This window comes from Ictalurus punctatus, chromosome 17 (assembly GCF_001660625.3).
Source record: "Ictalurus punctatus breed USDA103 chromosome 17, Coco_2.0, whole genome shotgun sequence".
Taxonomy (NCBI): Eukaryota; Metazoa; Chordata; class Actinopteri; order Siluriformes; family Ictaluridae; genus Ictalurus; species Ictalurus punctatus.
Genome location: NC_030432.2, coordinates 12,919,214 through 12,946,269, shown reverse-complemented (window position 1 = coordinate 12,946,269; position 27,056 = coordinate 12,919,214). Strand labels below are relative to the sequence as shown.

Genomic DNA, 27,056 nt, shown 5'->3' with positions numbered 1-27,056 from the left:
GCAAACATAACACAGGTTTATAAAAAAAAATTGTTAAATATGGGTGTGCAACAATTATTGGCACCCCTATGAATTCATATAAGAAAAATATATTTGAAGTATATTCCCACTGATATTTAACTTTTTTTTTTTTTTTTTTTTTTTGGACACCTGGGTGGCTAGGAACAGGAAATTGTTCGACTATGACTTCCTCTTTGACAGGGGTATAAATATGCCAAATATGCCAAATTCCCTTAGTCATTCATAACAATGGTTAACACCAAGGAATATAGCTGTGATGTGCGGCAAAAGGTTGTTGAACTTCACAAAATGGGAAGTGGATATAAGAAAATAGCACAAGTTATTTTGGAAATGGAAATATAAATTTCTTCCATCAGGCAATACTTAAGAAGTTACTCAGGAGCAATGGCCTCCAGTTCAGTAATATTCTTTGGTTTGTGTGCTGCAACCGCTTTCTACAAATCCCACCATAGATTTTCTATGGGGTTCAAGTCAGGTGACTGATGTCCCTGTAGAATCTTCCAGGACTTCTTCTGCAACCAAGCCTTGGTGGAATTTAAGGTATGCTTGGGATCATTGTCCTGTTGGAAGGTCCAATGACGCCCAAGCTTCAGCTTCCTCTCAGACGACATGGTGTTTTTCTCCTCATCAGACATCAGTGCCTGACCTCACTAATGCTCTTGTGGCTGAATGAGCAAATCCCCACGGCCATGATCCAAAATCTAGTGGAAAGTCTTCCCAGAAGAATGGAGGTTATTATAAAAGCGTGTAAGGTCTCAACCTCAACTGTATTAGTAAACACTGAGTACAATAACTAGATTTTCACCCTCAAAAATCAAGCATTATTCCCCATTAAAGATGGGGTTTTAATCATTCCTTCCATGGCAGGGCTGCTCCCCCTGGAAAATAAGATTTCCGAAGGTGTTGCAACATTATTCAATTTTCTTGAAAAAATTCAATTCCATGTTATTTGTATAGCACTTTTAACAATGGACATTGTCCCAAAGCAGCTTTACAGAAATATACAAATTAAGAATATAAATTTTTATTTTATGAATTTGTCCCTAATTAGTAGGGTGGAGGTGATGGTGACAACAAACAACTTCCTGAGATGATATGAGGGAGAAACCTTGAGAGGAACCAGACTCAAACGGGAACCCCTCCTCACCTGTCTGACAACAAATAGTACAATTATAAACAAGTCCCTTTTATAAATGTGCTAATACTACATGTTCAAATAGTGTAGTTGTATAGCCAGGAAAATTCATTACAGTTTTGCACGAGGTCTGTTTTGTTGGACTTCTCCACTGTTTGTGGCAATCTCAATGCTGAGGCTATAATACAGGTGCATCTAAAAACATTTGAATATGTCGGAAAAGATATTTTTTCCCGTAATTTAATTCAAAAAGGAGAGCTTTCATATATTCTAGATTCATTACTCATAAAGTAGAATATTTCAAGCCTTTTTTTGTTTTGTTTTGTTTTTTTGTTTTAATCTTGATGATTACAGTTTACAGCTCATGGAAATCAAACTCCAGTATCTCAAAATATAAGAATAAAGGACTTGCAGGTGAATTTGAAGGTGTATGTAGGCTACACCTAACTTTAATAATGTCTAGACAATGTTGTGTCATCATTGTTTAAATACAGCGCACTTCCTTTAGTTTAAACAAACTCACGCCACACTATCACGTAAAATGGAGACTTCTTCACATCCTCTAATACAAAACGAAATAATCTGTGGCTAACGGTGCTTGTCTCCGCCCACTTCTGGGAAATTTGCAGACCGCTGATAGACGTTCACAAGCGAGTCACACTGCAGCCACAAAAGTGCCTTTATAAGATTAAAAACCATACATTAAAAAATCGGAGTAAGCCCTCGGACTGCATCTGAATTATAAACGAAAGCAGGAAAATGGCATATTACTTACCGCAACAGCCATTTTACAACCCAGTAAGTGTTTCTTCCCCTTTTTTTTTTTTTTTTTTTTTTCTAGTTTCGTTTCTGAAAACGTTATGGTTGAATATACAGTTGATTTATATAAGTTTTAAAAAGTTGTAACGTTTAAAATAAGATTTAAACGCCTAGCCTATATAATCCTATGATTATACCATCCTATTATTAATATTATAGAGCATGATTGAAATAATATTCAGAATGCCATTAAAAAAAAGAACAATGAGGAATTGTTCATCTGATTCCTTAGCTTAATGTATTATGCACACCCACACTAAAAATAATGATTTTTTTAAAAAAAATCATTTTTAAAGAGACGTTATTAAAGTTCTTTTAAGAACTTTTTTTCTGTTTGTTTGTTTGTTTGTTGCAACAAGTTTCCTGGTTGCACTTTTAAAGGTTCAGATTGTGAGAGAAAGAACCCCTGAAAAATCTACCAGGAGCATTTTGTTTTACACTGAAGTGACCAGGTATGGGAGGGTTACTTTAAAAACGGACTCCGTTACAGTTACGAATTACTTCAGTGTCACAATATGAAAGTAATGTAATCTGTTTATTTTTTGATTACTTCAAGGTCACATATGTAAAATATGTCATTTTTAATTGTGACCTCACATGGCCGTGGGCATTGTTTCGACTCAGGACAGCTGTCATTTGCTGGTTGGGGTTCGGGGGTTCGATTTCCGCTATGGCCCTGTGTGTGCAGAGTTTGTGTGTTCTCCCCGTGCTGTGGGGGCTTCCTCAGAGTACTCCATTTCACCAGTCGAAAGACATGCATGGTAGGCTGATTGGCATGTCCGTAGTGAATGAATGGGTGTGTGATTGTGTCCTGCGATGCATTAGCACCCTGTCCAGGGTGTACCCTGCCTTGTGCCCCATGCTCCCTGGGGTAGGCTCCAGGTTCCCTATGACCCTGTAGGATAAATGGTATAGAAAATGGACGAATAAATGTTTCATGACATACACAACAGCGCTTCACCTTCTCACGTTCACTGAGAGTACTGAATAGGTGTGCGAGAAGGCAGGATTTAGCAATGCAAATATGTTCACACATGTTGCAGTATTAGACGATAAGTACATCATAATGAAACTAAAACCGTTTCCCAAACATTTTCTCAAATTTGGATGCTTTTTTAAGGTCTGAAAAAGAGCACGTATGGTCGCTAACAAAAGCATTTCAGAGAAGAATTTGTTTTAATTTCTACCAAATAAACTTTTTGCAATATTTATTTGTACCTGCACCAGGAGGTTGCTCAAGTGAGTCAAACTGGCAAGAGAGAACCAGAACCATAATCAAGCAGCTGTCTATATTGTGTTATGTCAAAAAAATAATTTCTTTGGTTTTAAATGAAAAAAAACCCCCCGTGTAATTCTGATAGTATTCCAATTTTATTTATTTATTTATTTTTTACAAAATGTATGCTTACCTGTAATCGGATTACTTTGTGTTTTGATTGGATTACAGTTACCAGTTTTTTGTATGCTGATTACGTTACGTTACATGTATTCTATTACTCTCCAAGCCTGGAAGTGACACACTTTATCATTCAACAGCAAGTCCCTTTTACTGGCTCAATCCAAGGAGGCTTGATGGATGGCAAGAGTATCACTGTAAGTGGACGAGTTTTACCAGGAGCCAACAGGTAAGACAGAGTTTAACATTCGTGTGGGTAGGCAGATACAGTACATGACTCACTTGACTTTTTCCTGCCTTCCTGTCCACCCTATCTGTAGAGATCCCAGTTCCAGGAATTGTGTTTATATATTTATACACACAAAAGTCTTATTTGATGTTTTCTGCATGGTTAGAGAAAGATTTTACAGAAACAGAAATTTGTATGTCAGTAAAAAATTAACATATGTAACATATATAACTTTTCAGACAAAACAAAAAACAAAAACATTATGTAGGTTGTGTGCCATTCAAAGACTCCAGATAGGGTTGCCACCTTCAGTGAGGAAAAATTAGGGACAATCTTTATGCATTAAATGAAAGCATTATGCTTTCAGTAGTCAATCCATCTGTCTGAGATTCTCTATACCACAATATCTGAGGATCAACTGGTTGAATGTTTGTAAGCAGTATATGGAAGTATCATTGTAACTAGCAGATGATTTTGGAATTGATCCAAATATGGTAGGTCACAGCAAAGTCAAATGTCTTAAAAATGGTAGGTTGACCGTGTTTTTTTCAAGTAAAAAAACTTTTCAAATATATTTATGAATTACAATATATTGGATATTCTGAATGTATACTTTGTGTAACCCATATACAGTATATGATATGCATATTTATGGAATGTAAATTGTAATATTTAATAATAATCTAATAATCTTACCCTTCAGTATAAAAGGTCTGAGAATGGAAGGAAGATTAGAAGGATGATTAGGCTAATTTGCACTGAACTGATTAGGCCTGGTTATATAGCCTAATGTAATAATTAAGCAAATGTTATCTAATTTCTTAGCAACTTGGCTACTGGTTTACACAGTATAATATTTAGCCTAATGTTATCAAGCAAGCTTGAAAGTGCCTGTGTTACTAGTTAACTTAAGAGCCTAATTTAGTTATGGCTACCAGTTAACTATATTCGGCATTGATAGCACAGATTTTTATCTTTGTTATATCTTCTTGTGAAACTGCACAGATTTGTCTAGGATGTTTTTATATGTTGTAGCATCAAGATTTCCGTTCACTGAAAGAGAGGCCCAAACCTGTTCCAGCATATCAGTGCCTGACCTCACTAATGCTCGTGTGGCACAATGGGCACAAATTCCCACAGCCTACCATAAATAATATTTTATGCAATAAATTATGGAGTATATCATAAATGATAAATTATATTATACATTATAATATATCATAGTAAAGGGCTAACTAAATCTGTAATGGGATGTTCAACAGCACATTTGATTAGTCAGGTGTCTACATATTTTTGGCCATATAGTGTATCTGTTATATACTTCTGCAAATAATATGCCCCTCTTGGTTTGTATCAGCAGTTTCCCACACAGTTGTTTCCAAGTTATTTGTTCTTCCAGGTTCCATGTGAATCTCCAGTGTGGTTCCAGACCGGATGCTAATGTTGCCCTGCACTTCAACCCACGTTATGACCACAGTTCAGGATACATAGTGACCAACACCAAGCAGAATAACTGCTGGGGTACGGAGGAACGCATATACCAGGCCCTGTTCCCCATGGGAAGCCCCTTCAACCTGCTGATCCTGGTTACAAGCCACTCATACAAGGTTCACTTCTACTTTTCCCACAGTAACAAGCAGAAAATAGTAAAGGGTTAGCTCAAATCTCGGTTCAGCATTCTTGAATGCATAATAGGTCACTGTAGAACACACATCATTCACTTTTGAACCCAAGTTACCACAGCACATCCTATGAACTAATTCTGTCACTGGTTGTTGGATTATAGGTCTTCAATTCTGTCTCAATGTGCTAACATGCTCATCGTCTGCTCCTGTGTAAGACTCTAAATAAATGTGTAATACAGTATCAAAGGCTACATGCTGATCTGATAATATTTTTTCATAGATCAGTGTCAATGGCATCCATATCATGGATTACAAGCACCGTATCCCATTCAACATGGTGGACACTATCACAGTGGATGGGATGGTGCAGGTTAATAGCATCGGTTTTCAGGAGCCTGTGGTGAGAACAACTTAAAACAGTACATATTTTTACATCTTGTTAGTTAAACAAATATTGATGAATTTATAGAAATTAATTACATTTATAGAAATTATATAGGAATTAGAATTACATGTAAAGAGGTATGATTTTAAAAATCTGGCTGGACACAGTCGCATAATACCACAAGGAAAATTAAACTGTGAAATTCATTTTGGTTTAGCTCCTAAATGGAAATGGTAACACTTTTCCTAGACCACTTAGTTGTCTAGAAGAGACATTTTATATTATAGACTGACACACTACATTCTTGAAATATACAGTGCTGTGAAAAAGTATTTGTCCTGATTTCTTCTGTTTTTGTGTATCTCATACTAAATTGTTTCAGAAATGAAAACAAAATTTAAGATAAAACAAAGGCAACCAGAGTAAACACAAATACAGATTTTAAGTGATAGTTATTTGTAGAAGCAAAAATGTTATCCAATACCAACTGGGCCTGTGTGAAAATGTATTTGCCCCTGTAGTTACTAATTCCCCAACTCTATGAAACTGCATTCATAATGGGGTTCAGATGGACTAGACACAACCAGGCCTGATTACTGCAAACCCTGTTCAATCAAATCAACACTTAAATAGAGTTTTTTCAACAGCATGAAGTTGGTTAAAAGGTCTTACCCAGTAACACACTATGCCAAAACTGAAAGAAATTCCAGAAATGATGAGGAAGAAGGTGATTGAAATACATCAGTCTGGGAAGGGTTACAAAGATATTTCAAAGGCTCTGGGACTCAAACGAACCACAGTGAGAGCCATTATATCCAAATGGAAAAACTCTGCACAGTAGTGAACCTTCCCAGAAGTAGCCGACCTTCCACAATTCCTCCAAGATCACAGCAACAACTCATCCAGGAAGTCACAAAAGACCCAAGGACAACATCAAAGGACATACAAGCCTCTCTTGCATCAATATAGGTCACTGTTCATGACTCCATTATCAGAAAGACACTGGGCAAAAATGGCATCCATGGAAGAGTGACGAGGTGAATACCACTGCTAACCTAGAAGAACATTAAGCTCGACTGAATTTTACCAAAACACACCTTGATTATTCTCAAACCTTTTGGGAAAATGTTCTGTGGATTGATGAGTCGAAAGTAGAACTGTAAACTGTAAAAACTGTATTGTTTACTCAGGTTGCCTTTGTTTTATGTTGTATTTCATTTGTAGGTCTAAAACTATACAAAAACAGAAGAAATCCCAAGAAAATACTTACACAGAGTCACACGGGACATTAGTACAGTGGGTGGTGGACAGCACTCATTCAATTAATCAATTAATTCAGTCCTAAAAAAAAAAAAAAAGATAAACAACTGCCATCATATAAAATGTCCTTGCACATCTTTTTCTCTCTTTTCTTCTTCTTTTCTTTAAAAAAATGTTTCTGATTTCATTTTGTAGGGTATTGTACCTGTCCACGCTGGATTCCAGGTAACTGCTAGTATTTTTAAACTGTATTCCACAATTCTCAAAATTATGCAAAATGATTTCTTAGTAATGTTAACACAAGATGTTTGGTAAAGGCTGAATAATTTGCTAATATCATTATAATATAATGAATATATATTCTTTTTTAATGTCATTGTTGGTTGCCTTAAAATGATATTTCCAATGTTATATCTCCTGTTATATTTGCAGCCACAGTTTGCTTATGCTCCTGGATATGGCGTAAGTAACTTCATGTTTAATTGTAAAAATGAAGCTCTTACAACCTCTTATCCTCCCTAAATATCAGAATGTATTACTTTGTTGGAAATATAATGATTACAAATGTAATACAGTGCTTATTATGTTTTTCCACTACTCAAGAGAAACACTTGGCTCACTGACTTCCCACATGTGTTGACAAATCACTTTTTTTTTGTTTTTTTTTTTTTTTTTTTTTTTTACAACTGAGTACATTTACAGGCTTGTTTTCAGAGTCCAAAGGCTTTACTTTGACAGCATTTCCATTTATTTGTATAGGTTATTTACACATTTGTAGCCTCCAGAGTGTATTCTGTACAAGATCTCAGTTAATCTTACAAATTATTGAAATCATAATGTAAGAGACATCAAAATTTTACCGTAAAATACTATAACAACATCTATTACATGCTTTTGAGGTTGTCACTTGCACATGGCAGCTTCCTGTTTTCAGTTATACACAGTATCTCTTTCAAAACAACTCTACTTCTTCAGAATTATACTTTCCATTTCCACATGCATGCACAATGAAATGGTCCATTTCTTTCTTTCATTTTCTCTGTAGGTGCCTGCAGTTCCTGCTCCAGCAAGCTATGTAAGAACACAGGGCCACTTCACATAATTAGTTCATATTCTGTTTTACTGTACTTTTAAGTGAGCTTATAATAACTACTTCTTTTATTCTTCATCGTTAGAGTGTGCCATACAAAGCCATCATCAATGGTGGATTATATCCAGGCAAAAACATTTCCATCCAAGGTGTAGTTTATCCTCATGCTTCCAGGTCAGATGTTTTCCTTATTCTGCTACTTTGCCTAATTAGAGCCTACAGATGTATTAGAGAAAATGATTTATTTTCTTGTCTTAAGTACAGTGGGGTTTTTTTCCCCATTCATTTTAACTCGCTACTTATCTTTCAAGGCCAAACACTGATTGTGAGTCAAGCTCAACTTCCCACTTCCTGTGGCTGCAGCTTCTAGCCAACTATTCCACGGACTTCTCAGTTTTATGCCAAGCGTTTTAAGGCTTTTTGTTTAGGGGAGCACAGCATAATTTTTACCATGAGCTGCTTTCTTAAATTTCATTTGTTATTTGTACCATCAGATTTTCCATTAACCTGCGTCACAGAAATGGGATTGCCTTTCATTACAATCCTCGTTTTGATGAGAACTTGGTTGTGCGCAATACCCAAACAGTGGAGAACTGGGGCTCAGAGGAGCGCTCTGGAGGCATGCCATTTCAAAAGGGACAAAACTTCCAGGTAAATAATGCTTTGGACCTTATTTACAAGATATGTTTTGTTTGTTTAGGTGGCTGATCGACGTAGCAATTCATTTTAATGCTTTAAGTGAAAAATAATGCAAACAAAGTGCATCTGCATCTCATGTCAATGCATCTGTGTGTCACATTTGGTAATGCCTATTTCAGATCATCATTTCCTGCAATCCCCATCATTACAACGTGTTTGTCAATGGGAATCAAGTGCATACCTACGACCACCGCTTCACCAGGCTGAATGAGATTGATGTTCTGGAGCTGTCTGGTGATCTAAACTTGACTGCTGTAAATGTTTAACTGGATATTTACCAAATCACAGTCTACAGTTACAGTTTTTTAATAAACCAACCAGTCAGTAAAGCCTGTGAACTGCTTTGGAAAAAGCAAATAAATATGACAATGTTAATCTTACATATTTAATCTTGTTAAATACAACAAATATAATCTTTTTATTACAAATATATGAACATAAAGAATGAACTGTAATAATTCAAATAAACCACTTTTTTACTTTGATTTTTTTAAGTTTTAATTTTTTTATGATGATTTTTTTAAAAACCCCTACTGTGTCCAAACAGCAATAAAGGCGAAAGCCAATTATTACATGAATCCTTACTTATAATTTGACTTGAACAAAATGACAGGGAAATCCCAAAATGTGAGAACATAAGTAACTTCTAGAAAATAAAAACCACAATCTCGCATTTCAACAATCCAGTGTAGATTACCAACTAGCAGTGCAGAGTAAATACACCAATGCTCTGCCATGGCTGTTACGTAAGTTTCCTGTATTTGTAAATAAATTTTGCATCACCTCATTTTCCTTATAAAAAAGGACTGTGACAGATTTACTGGCTTGCAATATCACTGGACATCAGTCCCATAAAAAAAAAGCCAACGCCTTACACAAAAAATATCCTTCAATACTTCGGTACATTTTCCCTCTCTTTAATAAGAGTTCCAATCCTATTAAAATGCTTTCAGTGTTTTGCGATTAAGTGATTTTGCAGGCCAGTTGAAAGGGTCCTCATGCTTGTAAAACAAGTCACACAGATTTGTCCCTATGCACCTTACAGTGTCAGTAGGACACGGTCAGTGGGAGTGTCAATCTTGTGTTTGAATTTAAATTTGCTCATTTGGCTTGAATTTCAGTTGAGACAGGATATAACCAAGCAGTTGATGGTTAAGGATCTTGCTGAAGCACTTGAACCATTGATCCATCAGTTCACTAAAACTTGTTCTGTTTGGACATGAAGCACAAAAGGCAACCACAGAATCTGGTGCAACAGTATGTTTTCAAGATGTATGTAGATGACCCAGTCTCCCCTGATGGCCACTAGCTTCAGGTGTTTCCTCACCAAGGAACAGCCCATCCAGAACACATCTATGCTCCTAAGATAACAGTGTTCAGATTCACAATGACAAGCCCATCTGGCCCTGTTCTTGCCGGTTCTCAGACATTACCATGTGCTGGTTTGCTCACACAAAGTTGTGATGGTCAAGTGTATAATTTATCAAAGTGACACAGGATTGAGTTGCTCTCTGTGGCTTGAGCAGAATCTCTTCAGGTGAGACCATCCACAACCGGCATCACTAAGAGCAACTCATCTGCTGGAGCTATACAGTATTTGAGCAGACACAGTGTATTGGTGGCTGCATCCTGAGGTGATTGCACAGATCTGGCAGTGGTTTGGTAAGGTGCAGCTGGACCTCTTTGCCAGGGCCAAATCAACAAATTGTCCCTTAAGTTTGTTAGATATATGTATCGGCAGGTACAAACACAATTAACTGTTAAAGCGGGATTGACAAAAATTGTCCCCCTGCCAAGAATTCACAGACCATGACAGTTCTGGTATTTCCCTTTGTGTTTTTCCAGTGTTCTCCAGTGTTTCCAGGGATAAACAGTTGTAGGTCAGATTTAGTAAAAAAATAAATAAAATAAAATAGACACAACAGTGCTCTAAGAGCTTTGCATAATACAGTAGACCTAGTGCCACAGCGTTAGTATGATGACTGCGATACAACAAGGGACTGCAATCATAACATGCTGTGGGAGGTCTGGAGGAGTCGGCTGCACATTCTGTATATTGTATGTTAAACTTCACAATATGTGCACATTTTGCTCAGAACACTGGGTCTTACAAAAGTACACCAGGCCTGATATAACAATCATTATAAATTAATGTAACAACACAAATACATTTCTCCACAATAAGGCACAAGATTGAACTCTGTGAAAGGTAAGCCAAGTTTCAAAAACAGAAATGACACCTTACTTTTTTTAGCATCTTGTACATATGACAACAGTGTCAGCTGCCTTTTTTCACCATATCCATGACATGTGAGCATATGTGGCTTATATTGCAACACACCATGACTGTTCACCATGGAAATGAGCTCTTTGTATTGGAAGGGAGGTGTCAGATGAAGAATGATGATTCATTACAATTATTTTATTATTATTACTTTATTTTATTTTATATTTATAGGTTCTAGATACACTTAAATCTTTTTTGGAACGCAAACATTCCAAATCTGAGAGGTGTAGGATCCTGTTCTGGCATGATCCACTACAAATGAAGAACTACCAGGATGTCTGTGCTACAGTTACCTGGGAATTACCATTACGTTTTACATATTCTATATCACTATTTTATATCTATATCATCCTCCCAGTGATGTGAGTGCAACAGTCACCTCTGAACACCTTTCAGGGCAATGACCACTCCTGGGGGATAGTAGTGGTAAAATAGAACTAGTATTATCTGCTACACAAAGAGTTACACATTATAGACACAGGTACATTGTGGAAAATATTTACTGACTTTGACTTTGTTATTAAAAAGGATCAAAAATAAACATTAAGTTTAAAAATTCAATGTTTTCCAAAAATCTAATTATGCAGTCTTTCCCTATCAGTGATTTGAAACATGAGTTTACACCATTCTCTTGTAGGTGGTTACACAGTACAATAAAGTTTGGCAATAAAGCAAGGTTCTGGGGAAATTGTTACAGCCTCATTTATTTTTCCTGCCAAAGTCGGTTAGTTTGCATACCCCTAACTCCCATAATGTATAGCCTAATTGCTGTTTAAATTCAGTATTGTTTAAATACAACTAAGGAATTCACTACTTTATGTGGACAAACTATACGTGGTTAGCCTATTCACATTCTCTAATCCCAAAATAAATAATAACCTATCAGAGGGTAATACTATTGGCTCACACTGCTTTTAGCAAATCACATGACAAATGGCCAAAACCCACAAGTGAATCATGTCAGTAAGAGTTCTCCTTTACAAACGTTAAAATAGGGTAATCAGGCAGACTGTTTTTCAGTTATAACTGAAATCTGGGACATGGCATACTACCAGCAACAGCCCTTTTACAACCCTGTAAGTGTTTTTATATAGTTTTATTTTATTTTCATATTAAAAACCTGATAAACTTGAAAGCCTGATAGCACAAGGCAGCCACACTGTTATTTGTTGTGAAAGTTTCTATGTAATTGTGATATTTAATGTATACATTTCTATATAACTTCTGTATCATTTCAATTTCTGTATTATTTTGCTAAATGATCAAATGAGACAAGATTTCAGAAAACTGTGGTTTATGAAAAATGGTCTAGAAATGCAACATCAGTAGAATCTCAGAGAAAGGAGAGTCAGTATCTAGTCATGAATAGTTAGTTTGTGTTAGCTACCTCTCCTTTACTATAAGCTGCAATGTTAACGCTGGTGGTATTAGCACCAGCAGCAGTCTCAATAATATACTTGGCATTGACATACCAAAAATGAAAGATGAAAAGCAATAAGAGACAGTGTTTTTTATTATTAATAATTATGTGTACACCAATTATGCACAGACAATGACTTAAAAATAGCGATTTTTTCATTTGCAAACTAATGTCCTTTCATTTTAAAACCTACAAAAATACAGATACAGCTCAAAGGCCCCGTTTGGACTTTTGGACTGGCTCTATGGTTAATTCATCATAGCTGATTTTTTTTTAACTTTGTGTATTATGCACATACGCTGCAAACATTTTTAAGAAGCTTTATTAAATTTTTTAAAGACCTTATTTGCTTTTTAATTTTTAAGGTCTTCCAGAAACTTCTGGTTATGTGACACACTTTATCATCCTGTTGTTTTTCATCAGCAAATCCCTTTTACTGGCTCAATCCAAGGAGGACTTCAGGATGGCAAGTGCATCACTGTCTGTGGACGAGCTTTACCAGGAGCCAACAGGTAAGAAAGACTTTTATATTAGTGTGGGTAGACAGATACATGACTTTGCTCAACTTTTTCCTTCCACCCAGTCCTCCCCTTGTTAAAGGTCCCACCAGTCGCATTACTTTTTTATTTTATTTATAAATAAATAGCTTTTTACTTTAATTTTTATTTTCTGCTCAAAAAGAACAGAATGTAGTTGGGAATCAAAAACATATAACCATTTGAAATGTAGTAATATTTACTTAAATACAGTGGTTTAACTGTAAATAAACAAAGAGCAGACATTCATAACATTTCAAAATCATTATTATGAACACAACTTGGAAATAACTCTATAGGAAACTTGATTTAAAAAAAAAATAGAAACTAGATTTAAAAAAGAAATACAGTAGAAGTGTTGGTGGGTATAAAAATAAATGCCAAAAAACAAAACAAAAAAAAAACCATATTTAAAACAATTGTAAATACCGCAACTCTTATCACAGTAATAACTTCCCTATACATATACAGGTTCCATGTGAATCTCCAGTGTGGTTCCAGACCGGATGCTAATGTTGCCCTGCACTTTAACCCACGTTATGACCACAGTTCAGGATACATAGTAACCAACACCAAGCAGAATAACTGCTGGGGTACGGAGGAAAGCATATACCAGGCCCTGTTCCCCATGGGAAGCCCCTTCATCCTGCTGATCCTGGTTACAAGCCACTCATACAAGGTTACTTCCTTTTACTTATACTTTTCCCACTTTAATAGAAATGAAATGGTAAATGGCAGCATTCTTGATTGCATTATAGGTCACTGTAAAACATACATCATGCACTTTTGAGCTTATGTTACCCTAATACAACATGCTTAAGTGATGCCAGGCATTTGGCTAGATTTGGACACTGGTTCTTGGGTTATAAGTGTTTGAGGGTATTTATATTTATTGCAGTGTATTTACATGCTCATCTTCTGCCCGCAAACATAACACAGTAATGCAGTATTTTAGGTTAAATGCTGATCTGTCATTATCTTTTCATAGATCAGTGTCAATGGCATACATGTCATGGATTACAAGCACCGTATCCCATTCAACATGGTGGACACTATCACAGTGGATGGGATGGTGGAGGTTAATACCATCGGTTTCCAGGAAGCTGTGGTGAGAAAGACAATAAGCTTAACTTAAATATACATAATACATACATTTTGCTGTTCATTCTACTACTTTAAAGTATAGGATACACTGTTTTATGAACATGACTGTGGAACTAATTAACTCAATATTTCTCTTCTGTTATAGCTTACATGTTTGGTCATGACTTTTGATTAAATTGCATTGCTCAAATATACATATTACACATTTGAAGGATGTCAAAACCTAGGCTATTTTAGGGTATAATGCGAGTGTTTGGGTTCATGTTTATTTTAGATACATTATTGGTTGAGATAAATTTGAAATTTAGTTTGTATACTAAATGAAATGGTTTTTACAAAAACGCTGAGTAGCCTAGTATTACCCTAGTAGTATTTTTTATTTCCCTCATTCTTGAAATGTACATGCACAGGAGTTACTTGGGACATTAGTACATTGAGTGGTGGAATGCAATCAACACACCCAATTTGGGTAAAAATGTAAAAACTAAAATGATATCCCGTCATATATTTCTTTACGTACAAAGAGTATAAAAGGTTCCATACAGTTGGTGCTAAAATGCACTACTGTCATAATGGTCTGGCAAAACTAGGTTTTTAGATCGTTTCACATAAAAGAAAATTCTTTTACAATAATAACTTCCAACAGACAACAGTCTAGTTTCAGATTTTTATGCAGGATAAAAGGTTACCAGTTCTTTAGTTGTAAGATTAATTGAGAAGAGTATAACATTGGGAATGTCATTATGAAACATTCATTCATCAATTAAGATAGTCAATCTACCAGCCTGCATATTTTTGGTAGGTGGGAGGAAACTGGAGAACATGGAGAAAACACACAGGAAGAACACACATAGTATATGCATAGACAGTAACCTGAGTTTAGAACAGAGACCCTGGAGCTGAGAGGCAGCAACACCACCCACTGCACCACCATGCTGATTCATTACACTATAATTAAATTACCTGATCCTGTAATTTGTAAAACATGTTGTTATTTGCATATCTGAGGCCTCTGGAGTATATGGTGAAAGTGAACTTATTTAATCATACAAATGATTGATATCAAAGTTTAGGAGACATGAAATTAATTTCATGTGATTAATTAATATGATTAATTAATATGATCATATGCCTCTGAGGCCACCACTTCAACACATTCAATAGCTTACAGTTTTTCTAAAACTACTCTATTGCTTTAGAGTTGCATTATCCCTTTACATATGATGGAAAGGACCTACTTATTCATGTTTTTCATATTTTTCCCCATCTATAGGGTCCTTCATTTGCTGCCAAAGCAAACTATGTAAGAGCACAAAACTTCACATAATTAGTTAACGTTATGTTTGACCTTAAAATGATGAGCACATTCAATAGCTTCCTGTTTTTTCTGAAACTACTCTGTTGCTTTAGAGTTACATTATCCCTTTACATATAAAGGAAATGACCTACTTATTCATGTTTTTCCCATCTATAGGGCCCTTCATTTGCTACCCAAGCAAACTATGTAAGAGCACAAGACTTCACATAATTAGTTAACATTATGTTTGACCTTAGATTGATGAGTTCGTAATAACCATGTCCTGTATTCATCATCATCAGAGTGTGCCATACAAAACCAACATCAATGGTGGATTGTGGCCTGGCAGAAACATTTCCATCCAAGGGGTAGTTAATGCTCATGCTTCCAGGTCAGATGTTAGCCTTATTTTGCTACTTTGCATAATTAGAGTCTACATATTTATCTTTTCTGTTAGAGCTGAAACTGTGTTACTAAGCATCTTGAAAACTTGAATGAAAGAATAAAAGCCAGATTTGATCCAAACCAAGTGTTTCCTGGACACCACACAGATTTAGTCAAAGTATTCTGTTTTGGGGAAGAGCACCACCTGCAGATCAATGAGTCAAATTTGAGACCTAGAACATTTTGAGCTGCAAAGATTTGCTAAATATTTCTTAAATTTGATCTGGTATTTGTGTCACCAGATTCGAGATAAACCTGCGTCACAGAAATGGGATTGCCTTTCACTATAATCCTCGCTTTGATGAGAACTTGGTTGTGCGCAATACCCAAACAGCGTGGCAGTGGGGCTCAGAGGAGCGCTCTGGAGAAATTCCGTTTCACAGGGGACAAAACTTCCAGGTATGTACTGCAAATTTAAAGGGGATTTTGCTAATTTTTACCTTATATACAAGACAAATATGTTCATGTCTGTGTAAGTAGCTGATACAAATTATTTTACTTAAAGTGAAAATGAATTTGAAACAGTATATTATATCCTTTATCTATGTCTCATTCCTTTCAGATCATCATCTCCTGCAATCCTCAGCATTACAACGTGTTTGTCAATGGTAACCAAGTGCATACCTACATCCACCGCTTCACCAACCTGTCTGAGATTGATGTTCTGGAGGTGTCTGGTGACCTGAGCTTGATTGATGTAAATGTTTAGCTAAATGTTTTAGCTTGGATTTTTAGTGTGATATTTTCTCTGGCACAATTTATATATGTATTTTTTTTTTTTTTTACTAAGTCACAGTTTGTTAAATTTCATCTGTAAACAGTGAACTGAAAAAAGTTAACTGGTGGCTTTCAAATTAGAGCAACTCTATAATCATGGCCATATTGTGTGTTTTTTTTTTTTTTGTTCAGTCTGAAAAAAATTCAAATAAACTACTGTCATCAAGATGTTAACTTTTCTGTTATGCACTTCTGCCCTGCATTTCAATACACTGATACATTGGGCCGAGGCAAGAACACGCTCATGTGGGCTCACACAAGGCATCACATACAGTCATACACTCATTTACACCCAGAGGCAATTTAGAGTAGCAAATACACCTAAAGGCATGTTTTAGGGAGGTGGGAGTTAGCCAGAAAACTTGGAGGAAACCCACTCAGTCTTCCATCCATCCATTTTTTGTACCACTTATCCTACACAGGGTCACAGGGAGCCTGGAACCTATCCCAGAGAACTCGGGGTGCCAACCCAATGCAGGGCACAATCACACACACACTCATCCACACACTGTGGACAATTTGGAAATGCCGATCAGCCAACAACATATGTCTTTGGACTGGAGGAGGAAACCGGAGAAGAAGCCTGAAGAAACCCCCAAAGCATGGGGAGAACGTTCAAGCTCCACACACACAGGGCGGAGGTGGGATTCGAACCCCCAACCACCGTGCTGGTTCGAGGCAAAAGTGCTAACCACTAAGTACCCCCCGTCATAAGAAATTGCAATGAGACCCTGTTAATTGTATTCCCTTACTATTAACATAAACAAGTAAAACAGCGCCATCTGGTGTTACATATCCGAAGCTATTCTGCTTTGTTATATCATGTCTTGCCTGAAGATGGTAGTAAATGTCAGTACAAAAAGATAACAGACCATCTGTCTGTTATTCAACATATGTCTGGTGTTACTTCAATTATTATTCATTTTTATTAATTAATAATTTTTAAAATATAATTTGACGATCAAAATAACTTGGAAATCAAAAGAAGAGAACATATGTTGGATAACATCAGACAGATGGTCATTTTACAGTTAACTGCCTTCAAGTACCCTCTTAGTGCATTTTTTTTTTTACTGTGAATATTAGGTATCTTATGTGCAATTGTAAATTCACTCCATTTATTCTGTTAACTGTATGTACCTTCTGCACATTGCATTATCCCGTGCATAGCTGTACATAGTATATACATTTTTAAAAAATCATATTATTACTGTCATGTTTGTGTATGTAATAAACGTTTGCTAAGGCCACGGCTTAACCCAATGGTGGTGTTGCTGTTTCTGAACATGTTCTTCATATCTTCCAGATTATACAGTACATATAAGGAACTGAAGAAAAAAAATCGACTATCGAACCTTTAATAGATGAATTATCACGTGACTGTTCAATCATAAATCATGTTTCTTATCTAAACGAATGTAATGTAAAACCTACACACTAGCCTAGTAGTCTGGATTTACTGCTGCATATTTCTGATTCCAAAAAGGGATAAACACAGGTTTGAACAATTTTCCATAGGACAAAAGTGAAAGTTTGCGGTTAAACTCATTCATTTGGGAGTTTAACTCCCTGCAGTTACTCTAGGGCCAAAGCAAATTTTGTGCAGGAATGCTGAAAAATGTAACGTGACCTGATACTTTATGAATTGAGAAGCTCTCGGCGCTCCAGAGAGAAACGTAGTTCCTTGGCCTCGTTTCGTTTCCTTCATAAATTCAGTCTCCATTGAGACTACTCTGGTCATGCAGTGTATCATACACTATGAGTCTGCCTAACGCCACTGCTAGTGCGCATGCGCAGCAGAAGATTGGCGAGAGAGAGAGAGAGAGAGAGAGAGAGAGAGAAGGATTCAAACTTCCGGTCGTGTGTCATGGCGGCGCGGTGGAGTATACTTGAAGAGAAAAAGCTAAACCCTGCTACTTATGCTTTCTCGCTGTGAGATTTTGCGGTGTGTTGGGCTGGTTAGTGTGCTGCATTAGACGAAGCGGTTCGGATTTGGGACTGCCAGGCGGGGGAGCGCCTGCAGTTTGCATCCGCCTGACCATGGCGGCACACAAGCCCGTGGAGTGGGTCCAGGCCGTAATTAACCGATTCGACGAGCAGGTAAAGGGGCAAATGTAGCATGGTGGTATTTGGAATAAAATCAGCACGAAGGACACTGTTGATTTATCATTGTTTTGTTGCCGTTTGGGTTGTAGCATGAAGCTTGGAAGATATAAGGATGCGGCTATAACCGTGTAGCACAGTAATAGCCTGTCAATAGTGTATAATGCTACATTAAATAATTTGTTTAAAAAAAACAAAACTTGCATGCTAAATAGTATGTAAGAAAATAGAACGCATATATCGGTGTAGTAATAGTATCTTAACGTACTGTTTACTATGAAGTACTGTAGTGTGTGGATTTGAACGTAGCTTAGCTATCACACGAGTCTGTCGTTCTCGTCGTAGGATTTGGCTTTTATTCTGTAACGTTTCTGGTGAAGTATAATACTAAGCAGGAATGCTGTACGGTTGTGTTTAGGGTTTATTTGTGATTTATTTTGGCGTGGCATTTGAACCCCGAGAGGAGCGTTTACTCTGTGGCTAAATATAAACAACGGTAGCGAGCAGGCAGTGTGTTGACAAGCTCTGCCAGGCGTCTGTGTTAGCCAGCTAGTTAGCACTGCTTCCCATTCAGTCTGTGGATCACAACAATGTTCAGATCTTTTTAAATGGATATCTTTCTCACTGTCCTTCACGTAGCTAGTTGAATATAATGGGTACGCATGTTTGAAGGGTATTTAAAGTGCTTTGGTAGAACTTTTGAGCTGGGTTTTGGATTCAACACACCAGGCTTTGAGTGTAACTTCCATTAATCCAGGCAGCTTTCTGATTTCCTTCACAGAGCCACAGTGTTAGTGGAAACCCATGGGTTCAGTGGCTGTTCATTTGTGCTTGTGTAGGGGCTTAGTGACTGCCTGAGGCTCATAAGAGTTTGATGGAGATGCAATGAGGGATTTGTTCAGTGTTTATTGTTAAGCCAGCTTAGAGCTCTTAAAGTCAGAAGACTTTGAACAGTTTTTCCGAGCCGGCTAAGTTCATGCACGGGCCGTTCCTCTCTGCATCTTCCACTCTTGTGTCATTTATTCTGTTTTTAGGCTTTTGTAGGGTCAAGATAGTGTAGTGCTGCAGGGGAAAAGAGATTAATTACGACTATGATACTGCAAATCAAGCCAGTATCACCGTTTTATTTACACCGAAATACAGTAACACAGTAATGGCTTGTTTTCCCTCGTGCCTTTTTTGCTTGTGATCAGAGACGGGTATTGCCATGTCAGCAGTATGAATCTAGAAAGCACCTTGAAACAATGACCTCACAAATGCCTGTGTGTGGTCATGGAAAACCAATCTGTCCTCTCCAGGGAAGGTTCAGACAGCTCGGAAACAGGAGCCAGTAGATCTGTATTCTGTAAAGTAAAATTGATGCGAATCACAGCTTTCTGAAATGATAGGCACGGTACCTACTTTTGTCAAACACTGTAGAAGCTTTTAAGCATTTTCCAACAGCTTATTGTTCTAGTTTTCTCAGATGTTCTGTTATAGTGGATGTACGGTGACCACAAGTAGGTATTTTAAGTCTGTATTACAAACGATTATTTTTCCAAGGCTCAAACACTTTTAGAAGGGACGGACTTGGTCGATGAATTTAACTGAATTATTCTTTGAGACCCAGACGCCTGAATTGAATACTACTGAATTAGTGCTGGAAAATAAATTTGTTTTAAGTAAGAATCCAGAAAGGGTCCATTTACGCGGATACATAAATGCATGCCTACGTTCATTTTCATACCTTATCGATCTTGAGGGAAATTGCAATGTTGCTGTAGCAAAGGCACGGAAAAGTGCACAACGCGAAATGCTGATTAAAATAGGAGCGCCAGTAGGAGAGTTACTTTTATAAACGTATAGCAATAATAATAAAGACACAGACGAACATAATGATGGAAAAAATGCAGAAATATTTCATTTTGAGGGATTAGAAATGTGCAAAAATTCCCACATAATCAGTATGGCTTTCTTTGTTATTTGAATCTGTATATTGAGTTTATTTGGATATATGTAATATCCATATTGCACTAAAGTGCACATAAGGGAAATTGGTCTGTGACCTTTGTGGAATTTTAAACCGTGCCTGGGAAACAAAGTGCTCGCTGTCTCTTGGCATCCTGCTTTAAAATGGATGTCAACAGGGCTGGGCTGTATGTGTGTGTGTGTGTGTGTGTGTGTGTGTGTGTGTGTGTGTGTGTGCCGGAAGCCTGAATCTTCTCTGGTCTTGGGACTTTCATTTGCAGCCACATTCTTTTCCCTTAGGGCTATGCAATGGAGGAGAGAGAGAGAGAGAAAGAAAGGGAACCCCAGGGGCCTCTCCTTCTCTCTTCCTGACATTTTCAAAGACACACTAGCCACTTCTGTAGCCAGACTTTGCTGAATCTTGAACTATTCAAATCAGCTGTTTAGGGCAGATAAATGTTCGCTAAAACAGACAGAAATGTGTGCCAGATGTTTCAAATTTATAGATTGCCTAGTATTTCCCCCGCCGGCTGTTCGTTTACTAAGCAAGTCCAGAACGGTTAGTATTGTTGCAGGAGCTTGTTTCTATTTGAAAAAAATGTCTGCTTGTTTGGAGTTATTGTACATGTCATGGACAAAAAAGCTTCATGAGGACTGCTTTTTGACCCAGAAATGTGAAAGCAAGGCACAGGAAACTGATTCCACATCAGGGAGCGTTTAGCAGTAAGAAAGTCTCCCCACCCCCTCAGTCTCCTTATGGTTCATTAACACAGTCAGGCCTAGTGTGCTTTCTGCACAACCGCTACAGCATGTCTGGCTCCAGCATGCAATGTGTGTGTGTGTGTGTGTGTGTATATTAGCAGATGTGTTGACTTGCAGGTGTGCAGCGGAACTCTGAGGGCGGGAATCGCAAGTCTGGGTGCGCTTTAATTCCTTCGTTTTAGTTCCTTAGGTGTGGGAGGTTGTGGTTGGAGAGGACGGGTGGGTCATGAATGATCGCTGTGTTGAAAATGGTTTTATCTGAACTTCACCATCATCAGCCAAATAAATATGCTCTTAATGGTTGGGCTGCAAATATCTCAAATATCTTTCCCCTTTTCTATGTATATTTTTAGCTTCCTATTAAGACAGGACATCAGAACACTCACACCAAAGTCAGCACAGAGCACAACAAGGAATGTTTGATCAACATCTCCAAATACAAGTTTTCCCTTGTCATCAATGGCCTGACCAACATCCTCAAAAACGTTAACAATATGGTAAGTTCTGTGACATATGTATTACATGTGCTTGGCTAGTTCCAAGTTTTTGTTGGCCATCTGGGCTAAAACTGTCGGTACTGCCATTTGTATGTTTGCAATAATTTTCCTTCTCTGACAAATAAATATAGTTCATACCAATAGCCCGAATAAGTTATAGCACGATGCCTATAAATAATTAACTAATTGTAGCATATTCTGTTCAAAAATAATATCAAATGAACAGTTCTCTTTATCAGTGAATTTAAGAGCAGAGAGTTTCTCTGATTGATGATGGGGGATGGGGAGGATAGTAAGATCATATCAGCAGCCAGATTCACTTGTCTGTCAGACAGTGATGGGGGTTGTGGGGGGGGAACTGCATAGCCTACACACATAATCTTCTTGTCCCTGCCTAGTGATTTGCCAACCCCTAAATTGGGATTTGTGAAACCATATGATGACCTCGTTCCCACAGAGAAAGTCTACACTGTGATTACTGGTATCATGTGGAGTTGCATGAATTTGATTGGCACATGGGAAACTGCTCCAGATTCTCTGACCAATGTACAACAGTTTCAGTAGTCTGCGCATGTGTTTCCTTCACAGCGGATAATTGGCGAAGCTGGCGAAAAGAACCTCTACCTCTCACAGCTTATCATCCTGGACACTCTGGAGAAGTGCTTGGCAGGGGTGAGGAGCCAATCATGTTTCACTGTTGACTCCAGTCATCCAGATGCATACAAAGTTATAGTATTTTGTGCTACTTGGATAAAGTTGACTGTGCAACAAATTACACTGTGTAAATTGTGACGTAGATATTGAAATTCAGAGTAATATAAATAAACAAATAAATAAATAAGTAGACTAAAATGCTTCTGTATCCATCTTAAATCACTCCTCTGTCTTGCTCATGTCTGAGACACAGGGGTCTGTTGTTACAATTAGAGCTTGTTGTCTCTTCTTGTCCAGAAAGACTACTCTGGGTTGGTCTACACAGATTACATTTGCAGATGTTTCCCCATGTTGAGTTAGAATTTTCTTTGCTTCCAGAGGGATCGACAGGATTTTCCTCTATAGATATTTTATTAATGCTCTGTCAGATCCGAGACAGCTGCTCCCCTTCCTCAGTTTGTCATTGCTTTCTGTCTAGAAAGTTTATAGTCCTATAGCAGATGGGTGGGGTTTCTGGATTTTTGCTAGGATGCTGAGTTTTGCTTCATCACTGTGAGCACGTTGATCCATTTATGTGTCGGGTATGCTTCCTTAAACTCTTATCAGTGGGTTTCATTTCATAGGAGACACACATGCGGACAACCGTTTATTGTATGTACTTGATCCGGTATATGCAGATAATATAAAAGACCTAAGATTGTTTATTTTTTAGAGGAGTTTGCTCTTAAGCATGATTAATCATGGAAATGTGGGGAATATTCAATTTGTAACTTAAGAATTTGATATTTCCTGTAGAAATGAATGTAGACCCAGGTCCCTACATTATTATGCAGACATTAGACACGGGCATGTTCATGTTATACAGGGTAATGTTTCTGGAAAAATTAAATTTGAGCTTTCCTTGTAGTACTATGTGGACTTCATAAATAGAATTTTCTACCTTGCCATGTTTTTTTTTTTTTTTTTTTTTTTCCATATTATTAACTGGAGTGATATCAGGTACACTAATAAACTAGTTAAGCCACAGGTTTAGTCTCAAATTATTTACCAGATGTTAAGCAGTCACTCTGTGTGTGTGTGTGTGTGTGTGTGTGTGTGTGTGTGTGTGTGTGTGTGTGTGTGTGTGTGTGTGTGTGTATGTATGGGGTGTTCAGCAAACCAAGGACTGCTTGCGTCTAGATGAGGCCATGCTGGTGAAGCAGTTGCTACCTGAGATCTGCCACTTCCTTCACTCATGTCGTGAGGGGCAGCAGCACGCCACCCAGCTGCGCAGCTCTGCTTCAGCCGTGCTCTTCTCTCTTAGCTGCAACAACTTCAGTGCTGTCTTCAGCCGCATCTCCACAAGGTAATGATTTGGGTGCACATCTGTTAACTCTATACACCTCCTTAAACATCTAACACAATCATCTAACACATCCTTGGTAGAGTGTATGCTCCCATCAGTATTCAAGTAATGGACTTTGACATAAGTGATCGAATTCCTGACTTCAGAGCTTTTTCAGATTACCGGTGATCTCATAATTTATCTCCACACTTAAGCACCCATGCTGAATTTGGTTGCCCCGCCTGCTCAGGTAGCACGCAAGCTGAGTCAAGACATATGGAGGGAGTTAGAAATAGTCCAGACCATTGTTCTTACACAGATGTTACAGAATCATCCTGTTAATGTCTCCGGCTAGAATAACTTTCCGTACAGACGGTCTGGCATAGCACTCATTACGAGTAGTGTAGTGATGGCCTGACAAGAATTCTTTTTCTTTTAAAATATCCATTTTCTGGATATAAGAGGCAAAGTCACAAACAGTACGTTTACATGGACAACAATAATCCAATATTAACCCAATTAAGAAACTACCATGTAAACAGCTAATTTTTTTATTAACTTAATCTGATTAAAGTCATACTCAAAGTAAACACAAATTGAATTAAGATGTGTGGAGTATTCCTGTTTTAATCGGATTATCAAAGTGCATTACAGACATGTACACACCTTAATCACACTATTAACATCGTGTGGGAGTTTTCACCGCATTTTGCGACAGGACACATACACACACGGCAGTGCTCAACCGTTTGACCGCAAACCAGAGAACGCGGCTGCGTCCAAAACCGCGTACTTAACTACTATATAGTAAGAGAAATACGTGTATATAACAGGCGAAATACATGTGTTTCGACTACTATAAAGACGTAGCCCAAAGCTTCAAGCAGTCGTCTGTTTGCCCCTAAAGCATGACACATAATTAACCGTACTTGAGGCTTTCGTAAAATTAAAAATAAAAACACCCAAAACTCTATACGGTACCATAACGAAGACGAACTCTATGTTGTTACGTGAAATTCTGGAGGGAAGGTTGGACGTGACGACGTGCAGTTAATTGATCTATGATCTAGATCATGCAAAACAGGACCATGAAAAGAATATTCTAAAATCAACTCATGTAAACACCTTAATCACAATATTGTCTTATTCAGAATAATTTCAATAATTAGATTAATGCCGTCCATGTAAACGTAGTCAATGTTATCCTACAATGTAAAGATTTAGATTAAAGTTTAAAAATGATTTTCATCTGTACATGGCTTACCCTTAGCCATCTTTGCGTTAAGTCAAATCCTAAATGGCTTCTTATTCAGTTTGTTTGCTCTGTGTGTAGAGCATAATATATAACGTTTAAACCAGCTTAATGGTTCACCCGATAAGGGAGACATGAAGCAGCACCACACAGGTTTAAATGTATTAAATTTGACCTTTCTATGACTTGAGAATGTGAATATGAGCTCTCATGACTTAGACTTTGAGTTGGACTTAAATGTGTCCTGAATTCTGCATGTTCTGATGTGTAAACGGTCATTTCTTTGAATTCTAATGTTTCCCAGTCTACACTACTAAAGCCTACTGAAAATTATTAAAATAGCCAGTGTCCTTCCAAGTCTATACTACATTCAAGACTTTGACTCGACTTTGGACCTGACTTGGGTGTGGGCGTGATAACTCGGACTCAGATTAAAATTGAGAGCTTAAAATTGAGTTATTGGTTAGCCATGATGAGCTGGGGTGTGGGGGGTGGGTTTGTTTTTGGTGTTTGTACTTCTTAATTTTGTTTTCCTTTGTTAGTATAAAAAGAAAAAAACTGTGAATGGTTGTTGCTGTGTGTCAGTCGGTTTGTTTTTCTTCTCACTAAAACTTTATTAGAATAAAATTGAGAGCTTCTGACTTGCCATTGCCCTAAGGATTGTTGTGCACATTTGTGTTTGCATGCATCCAGCTAACTCTTGTAAATCTTCGTGGTATATTCATACTATATTGATATACAGTATGTTTTTCATAGCAAGTTGAAACTTGTTTTTCTCTCCCCTGTCCTGTTTGCAGATTACAGGAACTTACAGTATGCACAGAGGACACTGTAGATGTGCATGACATAGAGCTTATTCAGTACATCAATGTTGATTGCTCCAAGTTAAAGAGATTACTGCAAGGTAAAACATTCTTTAATATTTGACTTTTTTTTTTTTTCTTCCTGTGAAGAATTTTAGGCTCTGCTTGTCTTCTCATGTGTTCATAAGAATAATCTAAAACTGTTTATTTCCCTTTGTAACACATGGTGTCTGTATCTCGACAGAAACTGTACTAAAATTTAAAGCACTGAAGAAGCCTGCACAGCTCGCTGTCATCAACAGTTTGGAGAAGGTCTGTAAAAAATCATTTTCATTTCTCTAGCAGATCAATAATGCAGCAGGTGTTGGATTATGAACTTGTCCATCATGTGTTTGCTGTTTAGGCTTTCTGGAACTGGGTGGAGTATTATCCTGATGAGTTTACTATGCTCTATCAGAGACCGCAGGCTGATATGGCAGGTGATGTGAAATGCTTTGTGATATTAAATGTACAGTTGAGGTCTGTACATTTGCTCCACACAAGTAATATGTGCTGATTTGTGGAGTAAAGATTGTTTGTGCAGCTTTGGTTTCTGAGATGTTAGACTAGCTATATTTCACTGTTGGTCTGTATCTGATAGAGTTGTCACATTTCTTTACTTTATTCATCTCAAAGCCAGAACATGAATCAAACCAAACCGGTATCATTTGTGTATGGTAATATGTGCTGTATACAAATGGCATCTGCTGTTAAATTTTTATATATATATATATATATATATATATATATATATATATATATATATATATATATATATATAGTATTTATTCATTACTTTATGGATGCACAAAAAGCACTGAATTAAACTATAGTCCTAAATTAATAATGAAAACTGTTTCACTGGACCTTGTGGTTTCTTTTACTCTCTGCCTTTATACATATTATTTTACTTGTTTACTTTTGATCATAATGTTTTAGACATTACAGATCTTACTTTCTGTATCACCGCGTCTACACTGCATGTGATCACCAACGTGGCCTCGTTGCTAACAGATCACTTGTGTTATAATAAACAACATAAGTTACACTGATGCAGCATATAATGTCAATAAACTTAAATTAAACTAAACCTTTTTTCAGCAACTTGCGACAGTATCACTCTTGTGCTCGTGCTACACAAACTCCGCTTT

The 27,056-nt window shown here is 37.2% G+C and overlaps 3 protein-coding genes across 13 annotated transcripts in view; all 3 read left to right on the top strand.

Annotated features, from left to right (window-relative positions):
- The first annotated feature begins 1,897 nt into the window (after positions 1–1,897).
- leg9 (galectin-9) lies at positions 1,898–9,140 on the top strand. Its single transcript, NM_001200414.1, is given in 10 exon segments — positions 1,898–1,954; positions 3,512–3,600; positions 5,000–5,207; positions 5,506–5,625; positions 7,066–7,095; positions 7,303–7,332; positions 7,916–7,945; positions 8,046–8,134; positions 8,455–8,611; positions 8,779–9,140. Coding segments are annotated over 10 exon segments (939 nt in total). The 5' UTR covers positions 1,898–1,915; the 3' UTR covers positions 8,926–9,140.
- A 2,724-nt stretch (positions 9,141–11,864) lies between these two features.
- LOC108278265 (galectin-9) lies at positions 11,865–16,692 on the top strand. Of its 2 annotated transcripts, XM_017491492.3 has the most exons (9): positions 11,865–12,022; positions 12,790–12,878; positions 13,374–13,581; positions 13,891–14,010; positions 15,280–15,309; positions 15,481–15,510; positions 15,606–15,694; positions 15,990–16,146; positions 16,310–16,692. In XM_017491492.3, exons 1-9 carry the CDS (start codon positions 11,987–11,989, stop codon positions 16,454–16,456), a joined length of 906 nt encoding a protein of 301 aa, XP_017346981.1. In that variant the 5' UTR covers positions 11,865–11,986; the 3' UTR covers positions 16,457–16,692. The 2 variants fall into 2 exon arrangements, with proteins under 2 accessions (XP_017346981.1, XP_017346983.1); XM_017491494.3 differs by lacking the exons at positions 15,280–15,309; positions 15,481–15,510.
- A 1,644-nt stretch (positions 16,693–18,336) lies between these two features.
- nf1a (neurofibromin 1a) overlaps positions 18,337–27,056 on the top strand; it is a 70,537-nt gene continuing 61,817 nt past the window's right edge. For 8 of the 10 annotated variants that reach the window (XR_001815175.3, XR_001815174.3, XM_017490765.3 and 5 more), the window contains exons 1-7: positions 18,337–18,624; positions 21,690–21,833; positions 22,422–22,505; positions 23,642–23,832; positions 25,861–25,967; positions 26,111–26,178; positions 26,270–26,345. Coding sequence is in view for 8 of the 10 variants with exons in the window: in XM_017490765.3 (XP_017346254.1) it covers positions 18,565–18,624; positions 21,690–21,833; positions 22,422–22,505; positions 23,642–23,832; positions 25,861–25,967; positions 26,111–26,178; positions 26,270–26,345 (730 nt within the window). In the remaining 2 variants the exon portion in view is untranslated. The remainder of the gene's footprint in view (positions 18,625–21,689; positions 21,834–22,421; positions 22,506–23,641; positions 23,833–25,860; positions 25,968–26,110; positions 26,179–26,269; positions 26,346–27,056) is intronic. The other 2 variants (XM_053687159.1, XM_017490767.3) reach the window with 1 other exon arrangement.

What these genes read in the sequence shown, in the direction of transcription:
- LOC108278265 (XM_017491492.3), top strand. Translation starts at nt 11,987, where the DNA reads ATGGCATACTACCAGCAACAGCCCTTTTACAACCCT. An exon ending in TTGCTGCCAAAGCAAACTAT is followed by an intron (nt 15,310 to 15,480) that starts GTAAGAGCACAA and finishes TCCCATCTATAG; the next exon opens with GGCCCTTCATTTGCTACCCA. An exon ending in TTGCTACCCAAGCAAACTAT is followed by an intron (nt 15,511 to 15,605) that starts GTAAGAGCACAA and finishes CATCATCATCAG; the next exon opens with AGTGTGCCATACAAAACCAA.